This window comes from Pantherophis guttatus, chromosome 4 (genome assembly GCF_059756535.1).
Source record: "Pantherophis guttatus breed Tessera chromosome 4, ASM5975653v1, whole genome shotgun sequence".
Taxonomy (NCBI): Eukaryota; Metazoa; Chordata; class Lepidosauria; order Squamata; family Colubridae; genus Pantherophis; species Pantherophis guttatus.
The window spans coordinates 42,019,894-42,040,739 of NC_142066.1; the positions used below are offsets into that span (position 1 = coordinate 42,019,894).

At 36.9% G+C, this 20,846-nt stretch overlaps 1 protein-coding gene and 1 pseudogene across 5 annotated transcripts in view; one reads left to right on the forward strand and one right to left on the reverse strand.

Annotated features, from left to right (window-relative positions):
- AP2A1 (adaptor related protein complex 2 subunit alpha 1) overlaps positions 1-20,846 on the reverse strand; it is a 73,233-nt gene that overhangs the window by 42,227 nt on the left and 10,160 nt on the right. For all 5 annotated transcript variants that reach the window (XR_015733764.1, XR_015733765.1, XM_060691562.2 and 2 more), the window contains exons 3-6: positions 15,185-15,327; positions 13,806-13,999; positions 13,105-13,234; positions 12,302-12,403 (exon numbers count right to left, since the gene is read on the reverse strand). Coding sequence is in view for 3 of the 5 variants with exons in the window: in XM_060691562.2 (XP_060547545.1) it covers positions 12,302-12,403; positions 13,105-13,234; positions 13,806-13,999; positions 15,185-15,327 (569 nt within the window). In the remaining 2 variants the exon portion in view is untranslated. The remainder of the gene's footprint in view (positions 1-12,301; positions 12,404-13,104; positions 13,235-13,805; positions 14,000-15,184; positions 15,328-20,846) is intronic.
- Positions 19,045-20,118, forward strand: LOC148114067 (uncharacterized; annotated as a pseudogene).

Here is a 20,846-nt window from a genome sequence, read left to right on the forward strand (position 1 = left end):
GGGAGGTAGCAATATATATTAAGGGAGGGATTCTCGCTGAATAAAAATATGCAGATCCCAAAGGAAGAACATTAATGATAGAAATAAAGAGAGGAAATTTACCAATATTACTAGTAGCCATTTATGCCCCCAATAAAAATCGGAGAATATTGGAGGGTGATGCTGACGTCGCAATGGGACGATGGGAAGTTTCGGCGCTCCGAGATTTTCACCGCTGAATGGTCCAAATTGGACCTCACTGCCCCGTAGAGACAGTGACAGAGGAGGGCACATCCTGCTGATCCCAGGGACACTGCAAAGTCCCTAGTTGATCCAGGAGAAGCCCTTTTTTCTGGCGCTGAAGAGGCAGCCATTAAGCTGCTGAAGTTGGGACAGCTCCGAACGGATGAGAATGAGTGAAAGTGTTACGATCTGGTGAAAGGCTTTTTAAATCTGGACTTTAAGAACACCCTGAAGCGTAAATACAACTAGAACTGAAGTTAGAAGTAATTTAATGGCGGAATTGAGCCTGAATTTAAGTTAATTTTCCTAAAATATAAACTATTCTCATTTGTGGATGCTTGTGGAGAGTTCTATTTTTAAATCTGACTGGACTGGATTGGAAAGGAGATTTTCTTTTTTACTTGTTCAAATACTAAATTTTTGGTATATTTTGAATCTATAAGTTTTTGGATTAGCTTTGGTATTTCTTTTTTTGGTTAATTTTTACATTTTAATTCTCTTTTACATTGGCTTTACTGTAAATTGGTGATAGAAGGAAAGTGGAAGAAACAAGAAATATTGCCATCTAGTGGACTGAAACATTGTATTTCTTTTTGTTTCTTTTTTTACACTGATAAAAGAAAGTAGCAACTGTGTTATTTTTCAAGGTCAATGAGCCTGCCTATAGACAAAATTTAGAAGAGCATCAAAGAGTGTTTACAAGATTGTTTATACAGGTGCTCTTTGGAGAAAATATTGCTGATAGACGGCTAAAAGTTGAAAGAAGAGGATAACAGTGGCTCTGGAAAGAGAGTTGTAAAATTGAGTGAGATATATGAAAGAGCCTTTGGATGCTACACAGTTGTGGACTTTTAAATAAGGTAGAAATTTTTCCTTTTTATTTTCACTTCTTCACTCTTTAACTATCTTTAATAGGATTAGGCCAGTGCTTGTAGACGCTTATATTTTTAAGTTTTTGGAACAGAATTTTTTTTTTCTTTTCTCTCCTTTTATTCTTCCACAATACATTACTTTTCAATTGGATTAAGGCATACAAGAGCCTGAAGAAACTATTTTTGGCCCCTTTTTCCCCTCTATCACTTTTTTTCTTTTTAATTTTTCCTTTTTTCATTCTTTTTTCTTTTCCCCCTACTGATTGGAGACTGTTATTTAAATTTGTTTTTTACCTTTTTACTCAATTGGATTAGGGCACACAAGTGCCTGAAAATTGTTGTTTTTTTTTTTGGTTTTTTCTTCTTTCTTTCTTTCTTTCTTTCTTTCTTTCTTTCTTTCTTTCTTTCTTTCTTTCCTTCCTTCCTTCCTTCCTTCCTTCCTTCCTTCCTTCCTTCCTTCCTTCCTTCTTTCTTTCTTTCTTTCTTTCTGCCTATGGTTATTTGGGATAATACTTGCCATCCATAAAAACGGATTAGGGTTGAGAAGAACCTGAAGATATTTTATTTTACTGTCTTGATTTGGACTACTTATAGAAATCAGTAAAAAAGCAGCAGTTGTAAGCTCTGCTGGATCGACCCCTTCTTCATCATCAGCGGGAGGACAACGATCAATACAGGCAATGTTGCAGCAGGAAAAAGAGAAAGAACGTGAGAAAGAAAAGGACGCGACAATGCAGATGATTCTACAATGAATACAAGACATAAAATTAAAAATAGAGAAAATTGAACAAAGAACAGGGGAAACAGGGGAAACAGATGGAGAAGTGGAGAATATATAACAGATGATGAAGAAATATGAGGACAGTCTTGAAAAAACTGAAGAAAAGGAGGAACAAAGAGACAAAAAATTAGAGATATGGACAGTAGATTAGAAGAGGTTGAATGTGATAAAAGCGGTTTAGGATGGGAGATGGATAAATCAGAATTTTACTTAAGATTTCAAAATGTGGAAGAAGAAAAAGGAGAAAATTTGGCAGAAAAAATGATAGAAATCCTTGCAGAAGCACTAGAAATTACCAAAGAAAAAATGTTTGAGGGCGTTGATGAGATGTATCGAGTATATACCAGATATGCAATGAGAAATAAACTACCAAGAGAAGTTGGTATAAGATTTACTAAGAAATCAATTAAAACACAAATACTGCAGATTACAAAAGAGAAAACACTGCAATACAAGGGCAAGGAAATTGTGGTTCTGAAGCAAATACCGAGAAGAGTGAGAGAGATGAGAAGAGAATATCAATTTTTGACAAAAATACTGCTCCAGAAAGGTGTGAATTACAGATGGCTGATACCAGAATGTTTGGTATTTACATGGCAATTGCAAAGATTTAAAATAGATTCAATTGATAAAGCCAAAGCATTCTATGCAGAATACTTAAGAGAAAAGGATGCAGAATCAAGAAGGGAAGAGCCATTGCTCCAATTGCAAGAAGAGGATCTAGTGATGATTGAAAAGGCAGAAGGCGTATTAGAAGGCGCAGTAGGAGGCACTGTAGAATATAAAGAACAGCGTGAATTGAGATCCACTAGATCAGCAAAGCCTTTATATAATGTATAAATATGGAAAAGAAAAAATTGATTACAATGAATATAAATGGACTTAATATAGCAATTAAAAGAAGAAAAGCATTTCATAAATTGGAGAAATTAAAATTGGACATAATTTGTTTACAAGAAGTGCATATTAAAAAACAACATGAACTACTTTTGGTACAGCCTAAACTAGGGAAATTATTTGCCTCACTGCCACAATGTAAGAAAAGAGGAGTGGTTTTGTATATCAAGGACATAATACCAGCAGAAAAAATTATGCAGATGAAGAAGGAAGAATTTTGATGGTGGAAATGACAGATAACAACAGGAAAATATTGTTAATAGCGATATATACTCCAAGTGACAAGCAAGACGATTTTTATAGAAAACTACACATGAAATTAATTGAGCTGGACTATGAAAATATTTGCATGATGGGAGACTTTAATGGAATAGCGGATGGGAAAATGGATTATAACACACAAAAGACAACAAAACAAAGTAGAAGAATTCTGCCGAAATCCTTCTTTAAGATGATAGAGGAAATAAATTTAAAAGATGTATGGAGAGAAAGAAATGCAAAAAATAGACAATACACGTTTTATTCTAATAGACACTTATTATGGTCTAGAATAGATATGATATGGATGACAATGGAATAGACTTTGAATATAGAAGAAATTGTTATAGAAGCTAATACTTGGGCAGATCATAATCCAATGACAGTGAGATGGAAAAGACAAAGGAGAAGGTCCAGATGGACTTTAAATACTACAGCATTAAAAGAAAAGGACTTTATACAGAAAATGGAGAAAGAATTGGCTTTTTTTTCTCAAAGAAAACAGAAAACAGGATACATCAATGCAGAATCTGTGGGACACTATGAAAGCTTATGCCAGAGGCCTGATAATTGACAATACAAGAAAAAGAAATATTAAAAAAAACAAGTGTATACAAGAGTCTTGGTGGTGCAGCAGACTAAAGCACTGTTTAGTAACACCAGCGGTCTGCAATTACTGCAAGTTCAAATCTCACCAGGCTCAATGTTGACTCAGCCTTCCATCCTTTCGAGGTAGGTAAAATGACGACCCGGTTTGTGGGGGCAATAAGCTGACTTTGTATAAAAAAAGAACACCGCTTGGGGTGGGGGCGAAAGCCCTACTAAGCAGGTATATACAAAAGTATGAAGGCTATTGCTTAACGCATTGTAAGCTGCCCCGAGTCTCCGGAGAAGGGAAGCATATAAATTGAACCAATAAATAAATAAATAAATAAAACGTTAGAGGATGATTATAAGGAATTTGAAAAAGAAATACAGAAGTTCCCACAAAAAAAGGATATTAAAATGAAAATGGACATAATTAAACATAAAATGGGATTAATAGAAAAAGAAGATCTAGCACAAAAAATTAGGAATGCTAAACAGAATGACTTTGAAGATGCTAATAAACCAGGCAGATGGCTAGCATATAAATTGAAAAAAGAGAGAGAATCAAGGAAAATAACACAATTATTAGATGAACAAGGGCAAATTAGATTTGGGAATGATGAGAAGAAAAACATTATACAAGATTACTAAGGCTTCCATGACAGCCATGGACCTGACCCAGGTAATTCATGGCCCTACTCACACAGGAGGACACACTCTGGACTTGGTTTTTGTCTTTGGTCAGTGGCTGAATAGTCTAGATACAGCGGACATAGTCATCGAACCCTTGTCATGGTCAGACTATTCTCTTCTTAGACTTGACTTCCTGACCGCTACACCCCGCCGCAGGGAGGCGGACCGACTAGGTGGTTCCGCCCCAGGCGCCTGATGGATCCTGATAGGTTCCAAATGGAGCTTGGGCCATTCCCTGAGACTCTGGCTCACGACTCGACAGAAGAACTGGTGGCCGCTTGGGATAGGGCAGCCGCTGGTGCTTTAGATCCGGTCGTGCCTTTGCGGCCTCTGACCCGGCGCCGAATCGGCCCAGCTCCTTGGTTCTCTGAGGAGCTGAGGGAGATGAAGCGCCGGAAAAGACGCCTAGAGAGTAGTTGGAGGGCTAGTCGTTCTGGATCTGACCGAGCACTAGTGAGGTCTTATATCAAGACCTACTTAGTGGCGATAAAAGCGGCAAACTGTAATTACTTTTCCGCTCTTATCGCGTCGGCAGATAATCGCCCAGCTGCCCTGTTTAGGGTGACCCGCTCCCTTCTCCATCTGGGAGCGCAGGAAGACCCCTTGCAAGGGCGTGCTGAGGATTTTGCGCATTATCTGCACGATAAAATCGCTCAAATTCGAGACGGCCTGGACTCTGACTGGGTGGGTTCAGGCGAGGTGTCCGAGGTGGGTCTTGAGAATGTTATCTGGGAGGAGTTTGATCCTGTGACTCCTGAGGATGTGGACAGGATGCTGGGGAAGTTGAACGCAACCACATTTATTGGACCCGTGTCCCTCCTGGCTGGTGCTGGCTACCCGGGAGGTTACACGAGGCTGGCTCCAGAGGATTATAAATGCTTCTCTGAGTGAGGGTTTCTTACCTCCCACCTTGAAAGAGGCGGTGGTGAGGCCCCTCCTCAAGAAGCTTTCTCTGGATCCGGCTGTTTTGGCAAATTACCGTCCTGTCTCCAACCTTCGCTTTGTGGCGAAGGTTGTTGAGAGTGTGGTTGCGCGACAGCTTCCACAGTACCTGGATGAAACTGTCTATCTGGATCCGTTCCAGTCCGGCTTCAGGTACAGCACGGAAACGGCATTGGTCGCGTTGGTTGATGATCTCTAGAGGGCTCGGGACAGGGGATGTTCCTCTGTTCTGGTCCTATTAGATCTCTCAGCGGCTTTTGATACCATCAACCATGGTATCATGCTGTGCCGGCTGGAGGGGTTGGGAATGGGGGCACCGTTTTACAGTGGTTCTCCTCCTATCTCTCCAACCGGTCGCAGTCTGTGTTGGCTGGGGAGCAGAGGTTGACCTCAAGGCACCTTGTTTGTGGGGTGCCGCAAGGGTCAGTCCTCTTGCCTCTCCTATTCAACATTTATGTGAAGCCGCTGGATGAGATCATCCGTGGATTTGGGGTGCGGTGCCATCTGTACGCTGAAACTGACCCACAACAAGTCAAGAACTGTAGGCCTGTATCCCTGCTAAATTCAGATTATAAAATCTTTGCTACAATATTAGCAGAAAGACTTAAAAGATATTTAAATAACTTTATACATTCAGATCAAAATGGATTTCTGCCAAAAAGGCAGATCAGAGATAATTTATTTATTTATTTATTTTATTAAATTTTTATACCGCCCTTCTCCTACTGGACTCAGGGCGGTGCATAGCCTAGAATAAAAAACATCCCAATACAAAATTTAAAATTTTAAAAGAATTAAACAAATTTTGGCCCAAATTTTAAATCCTCCCGACTAAAATCCATTTACAATTAAAAATATCTAAGGTGGGGGTTACGCCAGCCCAGCTTGATGAAATAGAAAAGTTTTGAGGGCACAGCGAAAAGCATGGAGACGTATCTCCGGGGGCAGGTCGTTCCAGAGGGCAGATGCTGCCACAGAGAAGGCCCTCCCCCTGGGGGTCGTCAGTCGACATTGCCTGGCTGATGGCACCCTGAGGAGTCCCTCTCTGTGGGAGCGAACTGGCCGGTGGGAGGCTATCGGCGGCAGAAGGTGGTCCCATAAGTACCCAGGCCCTATGCCATGGAGCGCTTGAGGATAATTCTGGACACTTTGGAATATTATGAGGCACATCTGGAAAAGCAAATGGCTTTGATGTTTTTAGATGCACAGAAAGCCTTTGACAATGTGAACTGGCGATTTATGATATTACAATTGAAACAGATGGGCTTTGGGAGGAAATTTACTCAAGCCATAGAAGCTATATACCATAAACAAATAGCAAAAGTAATGATAAATGGAGAATTGACAGAATCTATTGAAATACAAAAAGGAACAAGACAAGGTTGCCCACTGTCACCACTGTTGTTTGTGTTAACACTAGAAGTACTAAATAGAAATATTAGAGAAGAAAAAGAAATAAAAGATATGAAAATTCAAAATCAAGAATATAAATTGCAAGCATTTGCGGATGACCTGGTCTTTATTCTGGAAGATCCCCTTGAATCAATAAACAAACTGATAGATAAAATAGGAGAATTTGGTAAGGTGGCAGGCCTGAAAATAAATAAAGATAAAGCGAAGATTTTGACAAAAAATATGTTAAAAAAAAAAAAGAAGAGCTGGCGGAAGTATCAAGGATGCAGGTCTTGAACAAGGTTAAGTACTTGGGGATACATTTGACAGCAAGATGTAGTACACTTAAGAAGAATAATTATAATAAGCTTAAACAATAGATAGCGACAGATCTGGCTAAATGGGAGAAACTGCAATTATCATTGATAGGAAGGATATCAACTATTAAAATGAATATATTGCCTAGAATTTTATATTTATTCCAGACAATCCCAATTAAGTTGGGAAAAGAATATTTTGAAGATTTAAATAAAATGGTGTTAAAATATATTTGGCAGGGAAAAAAGGCGAGGATAAAATTAAAATTGTTGCAAGATGTCAGAACAAGAGGAGGTTTTGGTTTGCTGGATTGGGAATTATACTATCAAGCTAGTAATTTGATATGGATTAAAGAATGGATAATGTTAAGAAATATTAGATTGTTGACTTTAGAAGGACATGACTTGCTGTTGGGATGGCATGCTTTCTTATGGTATAAGAGTACAAAAACACAGGGTTATTTTAGAAGACATATTATAGGAGCGTCTTTGTTATCAAACTGGGAGAAGATCAAAAGATATCATTATTTAAAAATTCCAGTCTGGTATTGAAGCATTCTCATACTCAATAACATTTAGAAAGGAACAAAGTGTTAGATATTGTGAATTATTAAATGAAAAGGGTGAACTTAAATCGAAGCAAGAACAACAAGAGATAGAAATGGATTGGTTTTCAAATATGCAAATACAGTCTAGATATGATGAAGATTCTAAGACAGAGGGTTTTTATAGTAATTTGATGAATTTAGATTAAATTTTAACAGGTTCTGATGACTATGTAATTAAAAAATTGTATGGTTATTTATTAGAAGTAAAACTGGAAGAAGAACAAGTTAAAGAAACAATGATTACATGGTCAACAATTTTGGTCATGGGATTGATTTAGAGAAATGGCAAAAACTGTGGTTTCAGAACTATAAAATGACAATGTCAATGGCATATAAGGAGAACTTGTATAAGATGTTTTAGAGGTGGCATTTACCCCCGGCGAGAATAGCCAGAATGTTCAAGAATAAATCGGAGAAGTATTGGAAGTGTCATCAGACTCCGGGTTCATATTACCATATGTGGTGGACATGTGCAGAAGCTAAAAGATATTGGACTAAAATCCACACATGGTTGGAAAAAATGACAAAGAAACACATTGATTTTAAACAGAGATATTTTTATTAGGGATTTTACCAGAAACATATAATAGAGAACTGAGATACTTAATTGTGAATGTTTTAACACCGGCTAGAATTGTATTTGCTAAAAATTGGAAAGGAGAGAAGATACCCACTGATGATGAAGTTATTAAGAAAATTTTGGAATGTGCTGAAATGAGTAAATTGACATTTGAAATTAGAGAACAGGAAGACAAACAATATTATTTGATATGGGATTTATTTTATCAATGGCTAGATAATAAAGCATGGAAATGAAATATGAAACATGAAATGAATGTAATAATATATGAAGCGTTTTTTTACGGGAGATAAGCCACTGTTAAATAATTGGTAAAGGGATATAATAAATTGTCAAATAAGAGAATTTTGGATATGGGATTAAGCACAAAAGATTTGTAACCGATCGACACACTTTCTATAATTGTAATGGATGATGGATGTTTTATGTTTTGTTTAAAAATAAAAATTTTAAAAAAAATCAGGGAGAATATTATAAAAAATTACATGAACGGATATGTAAAATGGAATACAGAAATATTTGTATAGTGGGCGACTTTATCGGCAAAAATTTTTTGAATTTAGACCTAAAATAGTCATTAAAACAATAGAGAAATAGGCACTCCAGTCTGATCACCAGCGACTGAGTGAAAAGACTGGACATGCACAGTTGGAGTAGACGGGACAAAGCTGTGGAGAAGATTTTGATTGGCACCCAGTCGGTCTAATGACGGTGATGGAAACCCATATAGTGGAGTGGCGGAGCTTCGAGGAGGAAAAAGACTCTTATAGAGCGGCAAAGATAATTTTAAAAAAAGGGACAAACTACCTAAAACCTTCTTCAATTTGATAGAAGAATTAAATTTAATAGATATTTGGAGGACCCTACGCCCAAATGAGAGAAAGTATACTTTCTACTCAAATCCCCAAACATCATGGTCCAGAATAGATATGTTGTGGGCAAATAAAGAATTAGGATTGGAAACAGAAACAGCAGAAATTAATCCCAACATATAAGCAGATCACAATCCCCTGGAAGTAAAATGGAGGATCCCAAAAAGAAAGATCAGGAGATGGAGACTAAATTTACAAGTTTTAAGAGAGAAGATTATATAGAAAAGACAATGGGAGAACTGGGATTATTTTTTAAAGAAAACGAAAAGCAACATATATCCTGAATTAATCTATGGGATACGATGAAAGCTTACTTAAGAGGGATAACAATAACATATAATGCATATAAAAATAAAGAAAAATGGAAGGCACTTAACATCCTTCAGGAAGAAATTGGAAACATGGAAAAAAAATCCAACTAAACCCAGGAGACAAAGTGGTTAAAGAGAAATTGAAAATACTGAGGCATAAAATGAACATATTAGACTAGGAGGAAACGGCAAATAAACTTAGACAATCCAAACAATATTATTTTGAGAACGCAAACAAGACGGGCAGATGGTTGGCCTATAAATTAAAGAAAGAATATGAAAGGCGGATCATCCAACAACTGGAAGACACGACCTACAGAATAAAGAAGAGGATAAAATCGAAATTGTTCAAGAATAGTACACAGAGCTTTATAATAAGGAGGATGTATTAATAGAAAAGATTGAAGAAAACAAATTAAAAATTACAGACCAATCTCCCTTTTAAACACAGATTATAAAATTTTAATGAACATAATTGCAAAAAGAATATTAAATTCCATTTTATACCCGGTTCAGAACGGCTTCTTACCTGATAGACAAATAAGGAATAACATAAGAATAGTTGTGGATGCTCTCGAATATTATGAAGCCCACCCGGAGAAGCAAATGGCTCTTGTATTTTTCGACACCCAAAAAGCTTTTGATAATCTTAATTGGAAATTTATGATCGAACAAATTAAAATAATGAAATTCGGAACCAATTTTGAGAAAATGATAGAAACAATTTATAACTTACAAAGGGCAAGAATAATAATAAATGGGGACATGATGAATACATTTCAAATTAAGAAAGGCATAAGACAAGGGTGCCCATTATCACCACTGCTATTCATCTTGACACTAGAAACCTTATTAAATAGAATTAGGAAAAACAGCGAAATAAAAGGACTAAAGATTAGGGGAGAGGAGTATAACATACAGGCTTTTGCGGATGACATAGTACTCATCATAGAGGAACCTTTAGAAATGGGCCCGAGAATATTGGAGGAAATAGGAAGGTACGGGGAGGTAGCTGGATTTAAACTGAATAAAGAGAAAACCAAAATGTTGGTCAAAAATTTAACAGAAACTCAAAAGAAAGAATTAGAAAAGGAATTAGACCTACAAATTGTAAAAAAAATTAAATATTTAGGGATATGGATATCAGCAAGATGCTCAGCTCTGAAAGAAGATAACTATACACCTCTGGTTCAAAAAATAAAACAGGATTGGAAAAATGGGGGAAATTGCAATTATCACTTCTGAGCAGGATAGCATTGATTATGATGAATATCCTGCCCAAATTATTATATCTATTCCAAATGATACCCGTCATTTTAGACAAATTTTTTTTCACAGAAATTAACAAAATTATTAGGAAATTCGTTTGGGCCAGGAAAAAACCAAGAATTAACTTGCGATCGCTACCAGACAACAGAAGTAGGGGAGGTTTTGGACTCCCAGCGTGGTAAGTATACTATAAAGCGGCCACCCTAGTATGGATAAGGGAATGGGTTAATCTAAGAAACAAAAGAATCCTAATTTTGGAAGGGCACGACCTACAAAACGGGTGGCACGCCTTCTTTCATAGACACAGGATAAGAGAAGTACTAATACAAGTATGGGAGGAAATTAGAAGAAAACAATATATGAAAATCCCGAACTGGCTATCGACGATGGAAGCCATGATATACCAAAATGCATTAGAGATCAATAAAATGATTAGCTATAAAGAGCTTCTAGATAACCAAGGAAACCTTAAAAGCAATCAATACCTAGGCGAGCAGGGAATACATATTGACTGATGGCCATACTTGCAGATTCAATCTAGATACAAAAAAGATAAGGAAGAATTTGGCTTTGAGGTGGAAACAAATAGATTAGACAAATTACTGATAGGCCCAGAAAAAAAAAATACTATCCAGATTATATAACTATTTATTAGAATTCGACAGGGCGGAAGAGGTAGTAAAAGAGCCAATGATAGCGTGGGCCAAAAATATTGGACATAATATAAATTTGGATGAATGGGAAACGATTTGGAATAGAAACTATAAATTAACAAAAGTGGCAACATACAAAGAAAACCAATATAAAATGTTATACAGATGGCACCTAGTACTCGCGAGATTAGCAAAAATTTATCCAAATGTTAAGCCCCAAATGCTGGAAGTGTGGATGTCACCAAGGTACCTTCTTTCATATGTGGTGGTCCTGTCCCGAAGCAAAGAGGTATTGGAGAAGAATTCAAAATTGGCTACAAAGAATCAACTAATGAAAAAATTGAATTGATACCTGAAACATTTCTCCTGGGAATACTAAAGACGAAATACGGGGGGGGGGGGGGGGGAAGATATTTAATTATACATATACTGACTGCAGCAAGAATAGCATATGCCCAATATTGGAAAGGAAAGGATACACCACCAGAGGAACATATTATTCAGAAAGTTTTAGAATGTGTCGAAATGAACAAATTAACATTAGAACTAAACGAGAAAGAAGACTCAGAATATTATACAGTGTGGGATGATTGGTACAGGTGGATTGATAACCCAATAAAGGATAAAAGTTAATACAAATTTTAAGATACATATAGGAATTTGGAACGATGAAACATAAAGGAAGAATCAATCTATCTTGTGTAGAAAAATAACACTGTCTGACTGATTGTATTGTATTGTACTATAATAAATTTCAATAAAAAAAAATTTTTAAAAACCCAAGTGGCCTCAACAACTTTCAGAGAGCTAACAACTGACCTTTAGAGTGCTAATAAGAATATGCAAAGAATATAAATCCATCCATTCTCCACCATCGAGTTAGAACTGAAGAAGTTTCTTGGATGATAAGTGAAACATTTTCAAGGAAAAAAACAAGAAAGTCCAGTTGGGTCTACCACAAATGTTTAAAAAATGTTGAAACAAAACACGGCAATGCATAATACTAAGCAAAGAAATGGATTCTTGGCTCTCCTTTCTTCACTCACCCTGCTGAGCCTGGATACTGCCAAAGAGACACATGTCTTGAAGTCATCAGGATTTTTTTTGCAGAGGCAAGCAATGAGGCTGACAGCAGCTGTTACCACACCCTGTATTGTGGGGAGGTGTAGGGAGAAAGGTGGAAAAAACTGAGACCACATCTGTAAGAACTGTAACAAGCAACCAATGAAGAAACTGGCAGTAAAATCACAGATTGTGGCCATGTAATATCTTGCTTAATGCTCACAGGTGAATTGCTTAATTTCTGTGAAGGAAGTGAAGTAACTCCAGCAGAATCACTTGTTTTTCATTTAGTGACCTATTGCTAAGTGAGGGAGTTGCCAGGACCAATTGTGACCATTATGTGAAGACTACCAGGTAGGATAGAAATGATGACAGCTGATGACCAAAACATCTGAAAGGTACCAAGTTGGAAGAAGGTCAATATAAAAGTACTCATAACTTCTGTTCTTATTAATTTAATCTTATTAAATTAAATCATTTTTGTAACCATAATATATGGTTTGCCATACTGTACATTGATTAAATAAACTTGATATTTGGAATACAATAAATCACAAACCTAGGAACAAGATTAATTAAACTTCATTGGTTACACTTAGTTTCATATATATGGCATGAATACACCTCTTTTAATAGCTTGGTACCTGGATTTAAGGGAGTAAAAACTGAATGTTGAGGGGACTCTACTATATGATAATAAATTGGGAGGATGTACCATATGCAAATTATTGCGAGGGTGACAAATGATTTTATATCCAAACAATGGAACTCGAAAGGGACAACATACCATGTGCTGGTCATTCAGAAGATGCACCACACGTGATGTCCATTCTCCCATGGGAACCAAATCAGGTGAAGTTTTGTAGAGGCGCAAGAGGCAGAGAGCAGCACTCTGCTTCACACTGTCCATGGTATCACTGAGGTGTAATAGGAACAAACAAATGAGTTAGATAGTTGATATTTTATTAGAGGAATTATTATGTCTTGGTAATGGGAAGTTTTAGGTTCAATCTCTGACATTACCAGATAAAAAGATCAAGCAGCTGATAATAGAGAGGTATTAGTTGCTTGAGGTATTAGAGAACTTTTTGTAGTCTTCCCCAATTTGAAATATGAGCAATTGAGACCCTTCAGATATTGCTGAACCACAATTCCCAAACATTTCCATTGAGAGACACTTGGTGTTGTCCTACCTCCAGATATTACAGAACATTGCTAAAATCTGCCCAAACCCAGGCCTTTTGGGTATATCCAAGGTTACAATTCTTGGAATTTTCACTATTCTTTTTCAATGGAAATTCTGGGGATTTTAGCTTCAATGAAACTGGAGGGATTAGGGTGGGATCAGAATGGTGTAAATAATGCCATGCTGATGAATAACATAATCTATTCTGTTATAAATTATCTTCTGATATACCTAAATGCCATAATGAAAATTACCCATCTTACTCCATATAGTCAGCCCTTCCTGTATTGACTCTATCTTACCCAGCCACCAGGATTCGAGGGATCTCGGAAGCAAAGGCCTCAGCCATCTCACGGCTGCCAACATTGGCAATGCAATGTAGGGCTAGGCACATGAAGGTGGGATTGCGACTTGCCAGGTCATTCTTGATAGCATTGTTGATGAGACGGATCAGCTCACTATTGGAGTTTACCAGCACTGAAATGAACAGGTAGCCCTAGAGGAGTAGATACAAAAGGCACAGAAAGAAGAAAGGATAAATTAAGCATTGTAGGGCAACCAGAGGTGTACCTTTATTACAGGGATAGAAAATCAATAGTCCTCCAAGTCTTGAGGCACAATTCTCAGCAGGCCTAGTCAGCATAGCTGTGGTCAGGAATGCTGGGAACTGTAGTTAGGAACAATTGCATTTCCTATAATCCTGCTTCAGTGAGGCTAACAGCATGCAAAGGATCACTTTGTTTTTCAGCAGACAAGGGCTGTTGTAAGGTTGGCCAGATGCCCAAAAGTGATAAGAGCGTGCTAAGTCAATTAATTTTGATTTCCCCTCTGGAACACAAGTTTGCAGAAGCCCTTCCTTTGGCACTTTCATTAACTGCCTGACTATTTTCCTCCAAAACATGGGGAGTATTTTTTATCCTTTTTTCAACTTTCAACAAGCTCAGCTACTGCTTTATTAAGGAATAATAATACTTCTCATCTTATCAGAATGGCTCCTAATTCAAAAAGAAAAATATGCATCTTGTGACACTATTTGAAAAAGGAGAAGAATGGAATACTCAAATCTCCACTGAGGCCTAGTTCACATAAAATAACAATCAAGGTGGGAACATTGATTCTGGATGGCAGAAAGTGACGCTAGAAAGAGTTGTTCATCTGAGTGCTTTAACTTGGTTTTTTGCATTCAGTAACTTGCAGGATGAACGCATTGCCATAGTACATGTAAAGTAAGCCATCACATTAATTCATGATATGGTTTCTTATTTAGGCAAATGTATATGCAGCAACTATGTTTTGTTTCCTTCAATTTAAAGTATAGCATGCTGTATGAACTCAGCCATTTGACTACATTCCTGGAGCTAGCATGATGTATAGTTAGAAGGTCAGACTAGTTTTAGTAGAACCCAGGCTGATCTTGTGCCAATTATCCTTTCTTCTTCAACGTGAAAGGTTTGTTGTGGGGATTAAATAAATCTGAGCATAACAATATTGGAGGGTGAACAAGATAATCTATATATAATATATAATTCAGAATCAGAATCTTCCAAATACAGATTGTTAAGAGCCTTTTCTCTCCACTGAAATCTATCAGGAACACTAGTGTCATTTACTTTTCACATGGAAAATCAAAATAAATCCAGGATTTGTTTTTAAAGATCCCACTACCATTGGGCTTACTCACAATTTGTTTTTCTGTATATTTGTTGGAGCTGAGCAAGTTGACTGCCTCCATGTGCCCAAAGTCGATGTCATGGCCCAACAGAAAGATGAAAAGCAGCTTGCAGACATATTTCTTCTTGCTGTAACCATCCAAGGCTTTATCTCCTGAGAGGGGAGAGTGATAGGTGGGGAGTGGGGCAGGAAGGTCACTTGCCCTGCTGGAAGGAGAGAGGCATCTGCAAGGCAACTTGGAGGGGAAAGGACAGCTACAACAGCACCCTGACCTTCTATTACAAGCACTCAGAAAGCCATTTTGTCAGCAGGAGTCAAGGTCACAGGTAATATCTTCCTGGTTTTCTTTTTAAGTGGCCAAATTTCCTGATAGATTAGACCTAGTTTGAAGGAGACTGGTGTAAGCCACATAATATTCTATTCTGATTCTCCACCTTTAGATTGGAGTGCCAAGATAGGGAAAGCTCTAGTTCATCAGATACCTCAATGACATAAATGGAGCCGCCAATGGGTTTAGAAATTCTGTTTACCACAGAAGTCAAATTGGGGGATAGCAAAGGCCTTGATTAACACTTCCCATCAATTCTCAGCTACTCTGATCAATGAAGCAGAGAAGAACAAAGAGTTCTATTTTTCTCCAATCACTTACATTCTGATGAAAAAAAAAATGTGCTTGCTTCTATCTGTAGACATCAGTGAATGCCTTCATATGGGTACACACCAATGAGAAAATAATAGTATTTGAAAGTATTATAAAACACACTTCTGCAATCTACAGACCAATTTTGGACAGCAACTGGATTTTTCACTCTCTCAACCTCCAACAATGATTGAAAGATTTACAATAGAAAAAAATGAATGTACTTTAATTTGAATTTGGGGGCAAGAAATCATTCTTGTGTTTTCTTATGACTGTCTAATAGTACTTTTTTCCTGCAATTTTGACAGTTGTCCTGAATGTTTTTTCTGTGCATACAGGAAAAGTTGGCATTCATAACACTGAAAAGTGGAAGCATTGGGGATCAAAAGCAACCAAGAAAAATGACAGCCAGATGTTCTTTCTTGGAAATGATTTAGATGCTAAATGGGTTAAGAACTTTGGATATAATATACTGATGAAACAATAGGAAAATATGTGGCTGAAAGGATTGAGATTTACATTATGTTATGATTTAAAAGGTAATTTTTATGATGTAGCATTGGTTCTACACTCCAGAAAAATTATCCAGAATGTATGAAAGTACTTCAAATCTGTGTTGAAAATATGGAAAATATGAAGGGTTAATTTATCCTGCCTGATGGATTTGTAAAAAAGCCAGAAAATGTTGAATTTAAAGACACATAGTGAATGATACCCACAATGGGGGAATGGCTGGTGAAGATGACAGAATTAGCATAAATGGCAAAAGTTAACTTGTCTGATAAGAGAAAGGGCAATAACCACATTTATTAGAGACTGGAAACCCCTCGTAAACTTTTTACTGAAAAAAGAAAAAAATGGACTTATAATTTATGAGTTTGATGATTTAGAAGGTGTAGATTATGTAAAGAAGTAGATTATATCATAGCCTTAGAAAAAGAGAGGATAAAATATAAATGTACTTGTGACTGTGGTAGAATCTGATGCTGAATTAAGAGATGGGGGAGTAAAGGGAATTATTAGCCTTGAATCCATGCTATGTAGGATCCCCCTAATTTCTTCTTGGCATTTAACTATGCTTTAGTTTGGCAAGATTTTGTCTAAATTTATAATAATAAAAATAATAATAAAAAAACCCGCTTTGATCTTTTGCACATGTTGTTCTTGGCTTTCTATGCCTAAAGAAATTGCTGTTAACAAGATCAGAAGATGCTTCTTTATAACCTTCCCCCCCCCTTTTGTTTCTCTTTATTTCTTTGCACCCTTTCATTCACTATTACTTTTCTTTTTTAATAAAGCTTATGAAAAGAATTTTTATATATAATAAGAAACAGATTCAAAGAAAAAAAACCTATAGTAAATATAGTAAAAGAACAGAAGAGAAACATGAAAAAAATACAAAGAAGTGGTTTCTGATTTTACACCTGGCAGTTATTGATACAATTTTAATTGAACATCTTTCTCTAGATTACATTATAATTCCCTTCTTCCTACAACTTGTTCTTTTTAATCATCACAACTGTAAGTCACAAAATCATTTTTTTATACACAGTTGATAAGATATTTCCAGTCATTGATGTATGTCAATATAATATCTTTCTCTAATTAAAAAGTTAGTTTAGTTATCTCAGCAAGTTTTGTGAATTTTAGCAACCAATCTTCCACAATGGGAAATGTTAAATCTTTTCATATTTATGCATATAATAATCTTGCAGCAATGTTATATATTGAAATAGATTCTCAGGAAGGTTTTTTTAAAGTATGCATTCATTGGTCCTAAAAATCAAAGGTCTGTCTTCTACTGAATATTAATCTTTAAAATTCTATGTATCAACATGTGTATTTGAATCCGAAATTTTAGCTTTTTATATGCCTACCAACCACAACAGAATGTTCCTTAGGTATAACCATTTCATATGTGTTATTAAATTTTCTCTTTTTTAAGAGAATAACGACAACACAGTTATGATCAGTTTCAGAGAAGAAGAAGTTTTGCAGAGAGGGACTACATAAACCAGGAATTAAAATCTCTTTTATTTTTTTTGTGAGCATCTATGGATACGGATGTTTGAATCCAAACTTGTCAAGCAGATTCAAACAGAGGGATAAAGACATTGTGTTATTTGAAAATCTGAAGACTGAATTAGTATGTATATGTATGTATGTATGTATGTCCAATCATTTCGCTCTCTTTGTGTTGGGCTAGTTTTCAAGAGCACAGCTGTCTACTTTCGATAAGATGATTTTGCCTAAAGTAATTGAACTTGTTGCTTCTTTCTCCTTTGGAGCTCTTATTCTTGCCTTTAGCTAGAGCTAGACCTTTGGCATGAGCAGCTGAAGTGTGCATTCCAAGAAGCCAGTTTCCTGTTTTAATGTCCTGACCTTAGGACTTCCGGTGGCACCGCAGGCATTGGAAGACATTCCCTTGGGAGCGCCAGCCCCGTGATCGTGTTAAAACCACCAGGACAGCACAAATCAGCTGTCTAGCGGTTTGGATACTTTACCCTCGGGAAAAGGGGGGAAGGTGAGCAGCCAGGCGAAGGTAGAGCTCCCCAAGATCCCCAGGAATAATTCTGGGGCTCGAAGGCTGAGAGCTCCCTGGAAGCCCGACAGAGCTCTGGATCCGGGACGCTTCTGCTTTAGGTAGAACAAGACGCTGCAACCACCCCTGCAAACAACTTTGTAAAAAACATCAGATTCAAAAGCAGGCAGAGCAAAGGCAGGAGTGATTATAATTGCAAGTACTAAACTTTAACTCCGATTGAGCATTACTTCCTTCTGAGATCATTAAGAAGGGGAAAAAAAGGGAAAGGAAGATGGCGCCAGAACGTTAGAGGGGTGTGGAAAAGTGAAAGTTAAGCGGAAAGTGCTTGTTAGCGTTCAAAATTAATAGACCTTATGTTAAAAGAATTAAGATTTCAAGACTAAAGAATACAGTATTGATTTTTTAACAAATCATAATATTTACTAAGGATTCGGAATTAATTGGACTTATTGGACTTACTGATTTGGCTGTTGAAAAAGTGCAATTTGAAAACTAGAAAATGGCCTCAAAGCAAATAAAAATTGGCGTTTCTATAAGTGTTGGGGGATCACCAACTCAATCATCTAAAATGCAGTCTTTGCCAGCCCCAGTGGATACACAAATACTGACACTCGAAGCCCTTCAGGAGGCTTTAAAGGTGCAAGCCTCTGTTTTAGAAGGAAAAATTACATCCATTTTTGAGGAAAAAATTAAAGACGTGTCTGAGGAGATGGCTGAAATTAAGGAGGTAATTCAAATTCAAAATAAAGAAATAAGAGAAGACATTGTTTTGGTGCTCCAGGGTCTGGCAGGCCATATTGAATTGTTGGAGGAAAGGGTGGAAGAAATTAATCAGTCCAATGTGAATTTGGAGAATAAAATGGGCGAGGTTCAAACTAAGATGGAAAAGGCAGACGCAGAAGTCACAATGATACAATATAGAGCGATGGAGTTTGCCTTGAGAGTAAGAGGTCTGAGAGAAAATAATCAAGAGAACTTGAGAGAGATTTTTGCAGAAGCTTTTGCACAGCTAACTGGAGATTCAAAGGCAGAGTTTGAATGGCAAATAAATAAAATTTATCATGTTAACTCGTGGGTCGCCAGACAGAGACAACTACCAAGAGATACTGTAATCTACTTTACTATGAGGAGTACATGAAATGAAATTTTACAAGCTTCTTATAAAAATAAACTCCAAGTGGCAGGACAGGAGGTTTTAGTACTGAAAGAAATTCCCCCCAAAATGTTGAGAACTAGAAAGGATTATGCATTTCTAGTTGAAGAACTCAGAAATCGCCAGATGCAGTACAGATGGGAGGCTCCAGCTGGATTAGTGGTGAACTACTCAGGAGAAAGATATCGTCTTATTACAGTTTGGAAGGCAAGAGATTTTTACATCAATGAACTAAAGGCTGGATGCCCACCATCCCCAGAAGCTAGAAGAAGAAAAGAAGCAGAGGAGGCAAGAAAGGGGGAGAAGGAAGGTATGCAGGCACAAGCTCAAGGAGGGGCCTCGATTACTCAAGAAGACTTACTGCAACTTTCGGGTACTGTTCAAGCTTTGGAATTACTTGAAAAAATAGAAGAACCAAAGGATCAAAGACAAACCCGAGCGGCAGCCTAACGTAAAGAACAAGAATTAAAGACACAGCAAACCCAGATAATAATTCAAGAAACTACAAATACAGAAGCAGTGGGAGGAGCAAGGCCGAAGAAGAAAATCCAGGAGGATTTTCAGCTGGTGCTCCAAAAGCTTCAAGGTGCCAAGAATGGCAACTAGATTCTTAACTTGGAATGTTAATGGCTTAAACTCACCGCAAAAGAGGAAGAAAATATTTCATTATCTGAAACAGTTTAAAAATGATGTAATTTGTTTGCAAGAAACACATATCAGAATAAGAGACCAAAAATATTTGATAAATGCAAGATTGGGAACACACTTTGTTGCATCTGCCCCAGAGAAGAAAAATGGTATAGTTATATACTTAAAGACTTAATGGCGAAATTAATTGAAGTAGATGCTCAAGGAAGATATATAGCAATTGAACTTTTAATAGAAGGGAAGAAAATACTTTTAATTGGAGTATATACACCTAATCAACAAGAAAAAATTTATAAGCTTTTGCATACCAAATTAATACAATGGGATTATAAATCGTGTATATTATTGGGTGACTGGAATGGAATATTGGATACTCAAAAAGACAAAAAAGGGCTCTTGCAAAGCATCCAAACGCGTGCTAGACTGCCTAAATCCTTTTTTGACATGATGGATGATATGGAACTGAGATATATTTGGCGAGAACGGGACGTTGAAGAACAAGATTTTACATTTTTCTCTGACAGGCACCAATCCTTTTCTAGAATTGATTTCATATTAATTACTAATGATTTTCTTTCTAGGGTGAAGACGAAGATATGCCCAAGAATTTTAACAGATCATAGCCCAGTTTGGATGGAATTGAAATATGGAAAGGGTCTCAGGAGGTCTTGGCGGTTAAATGAAAA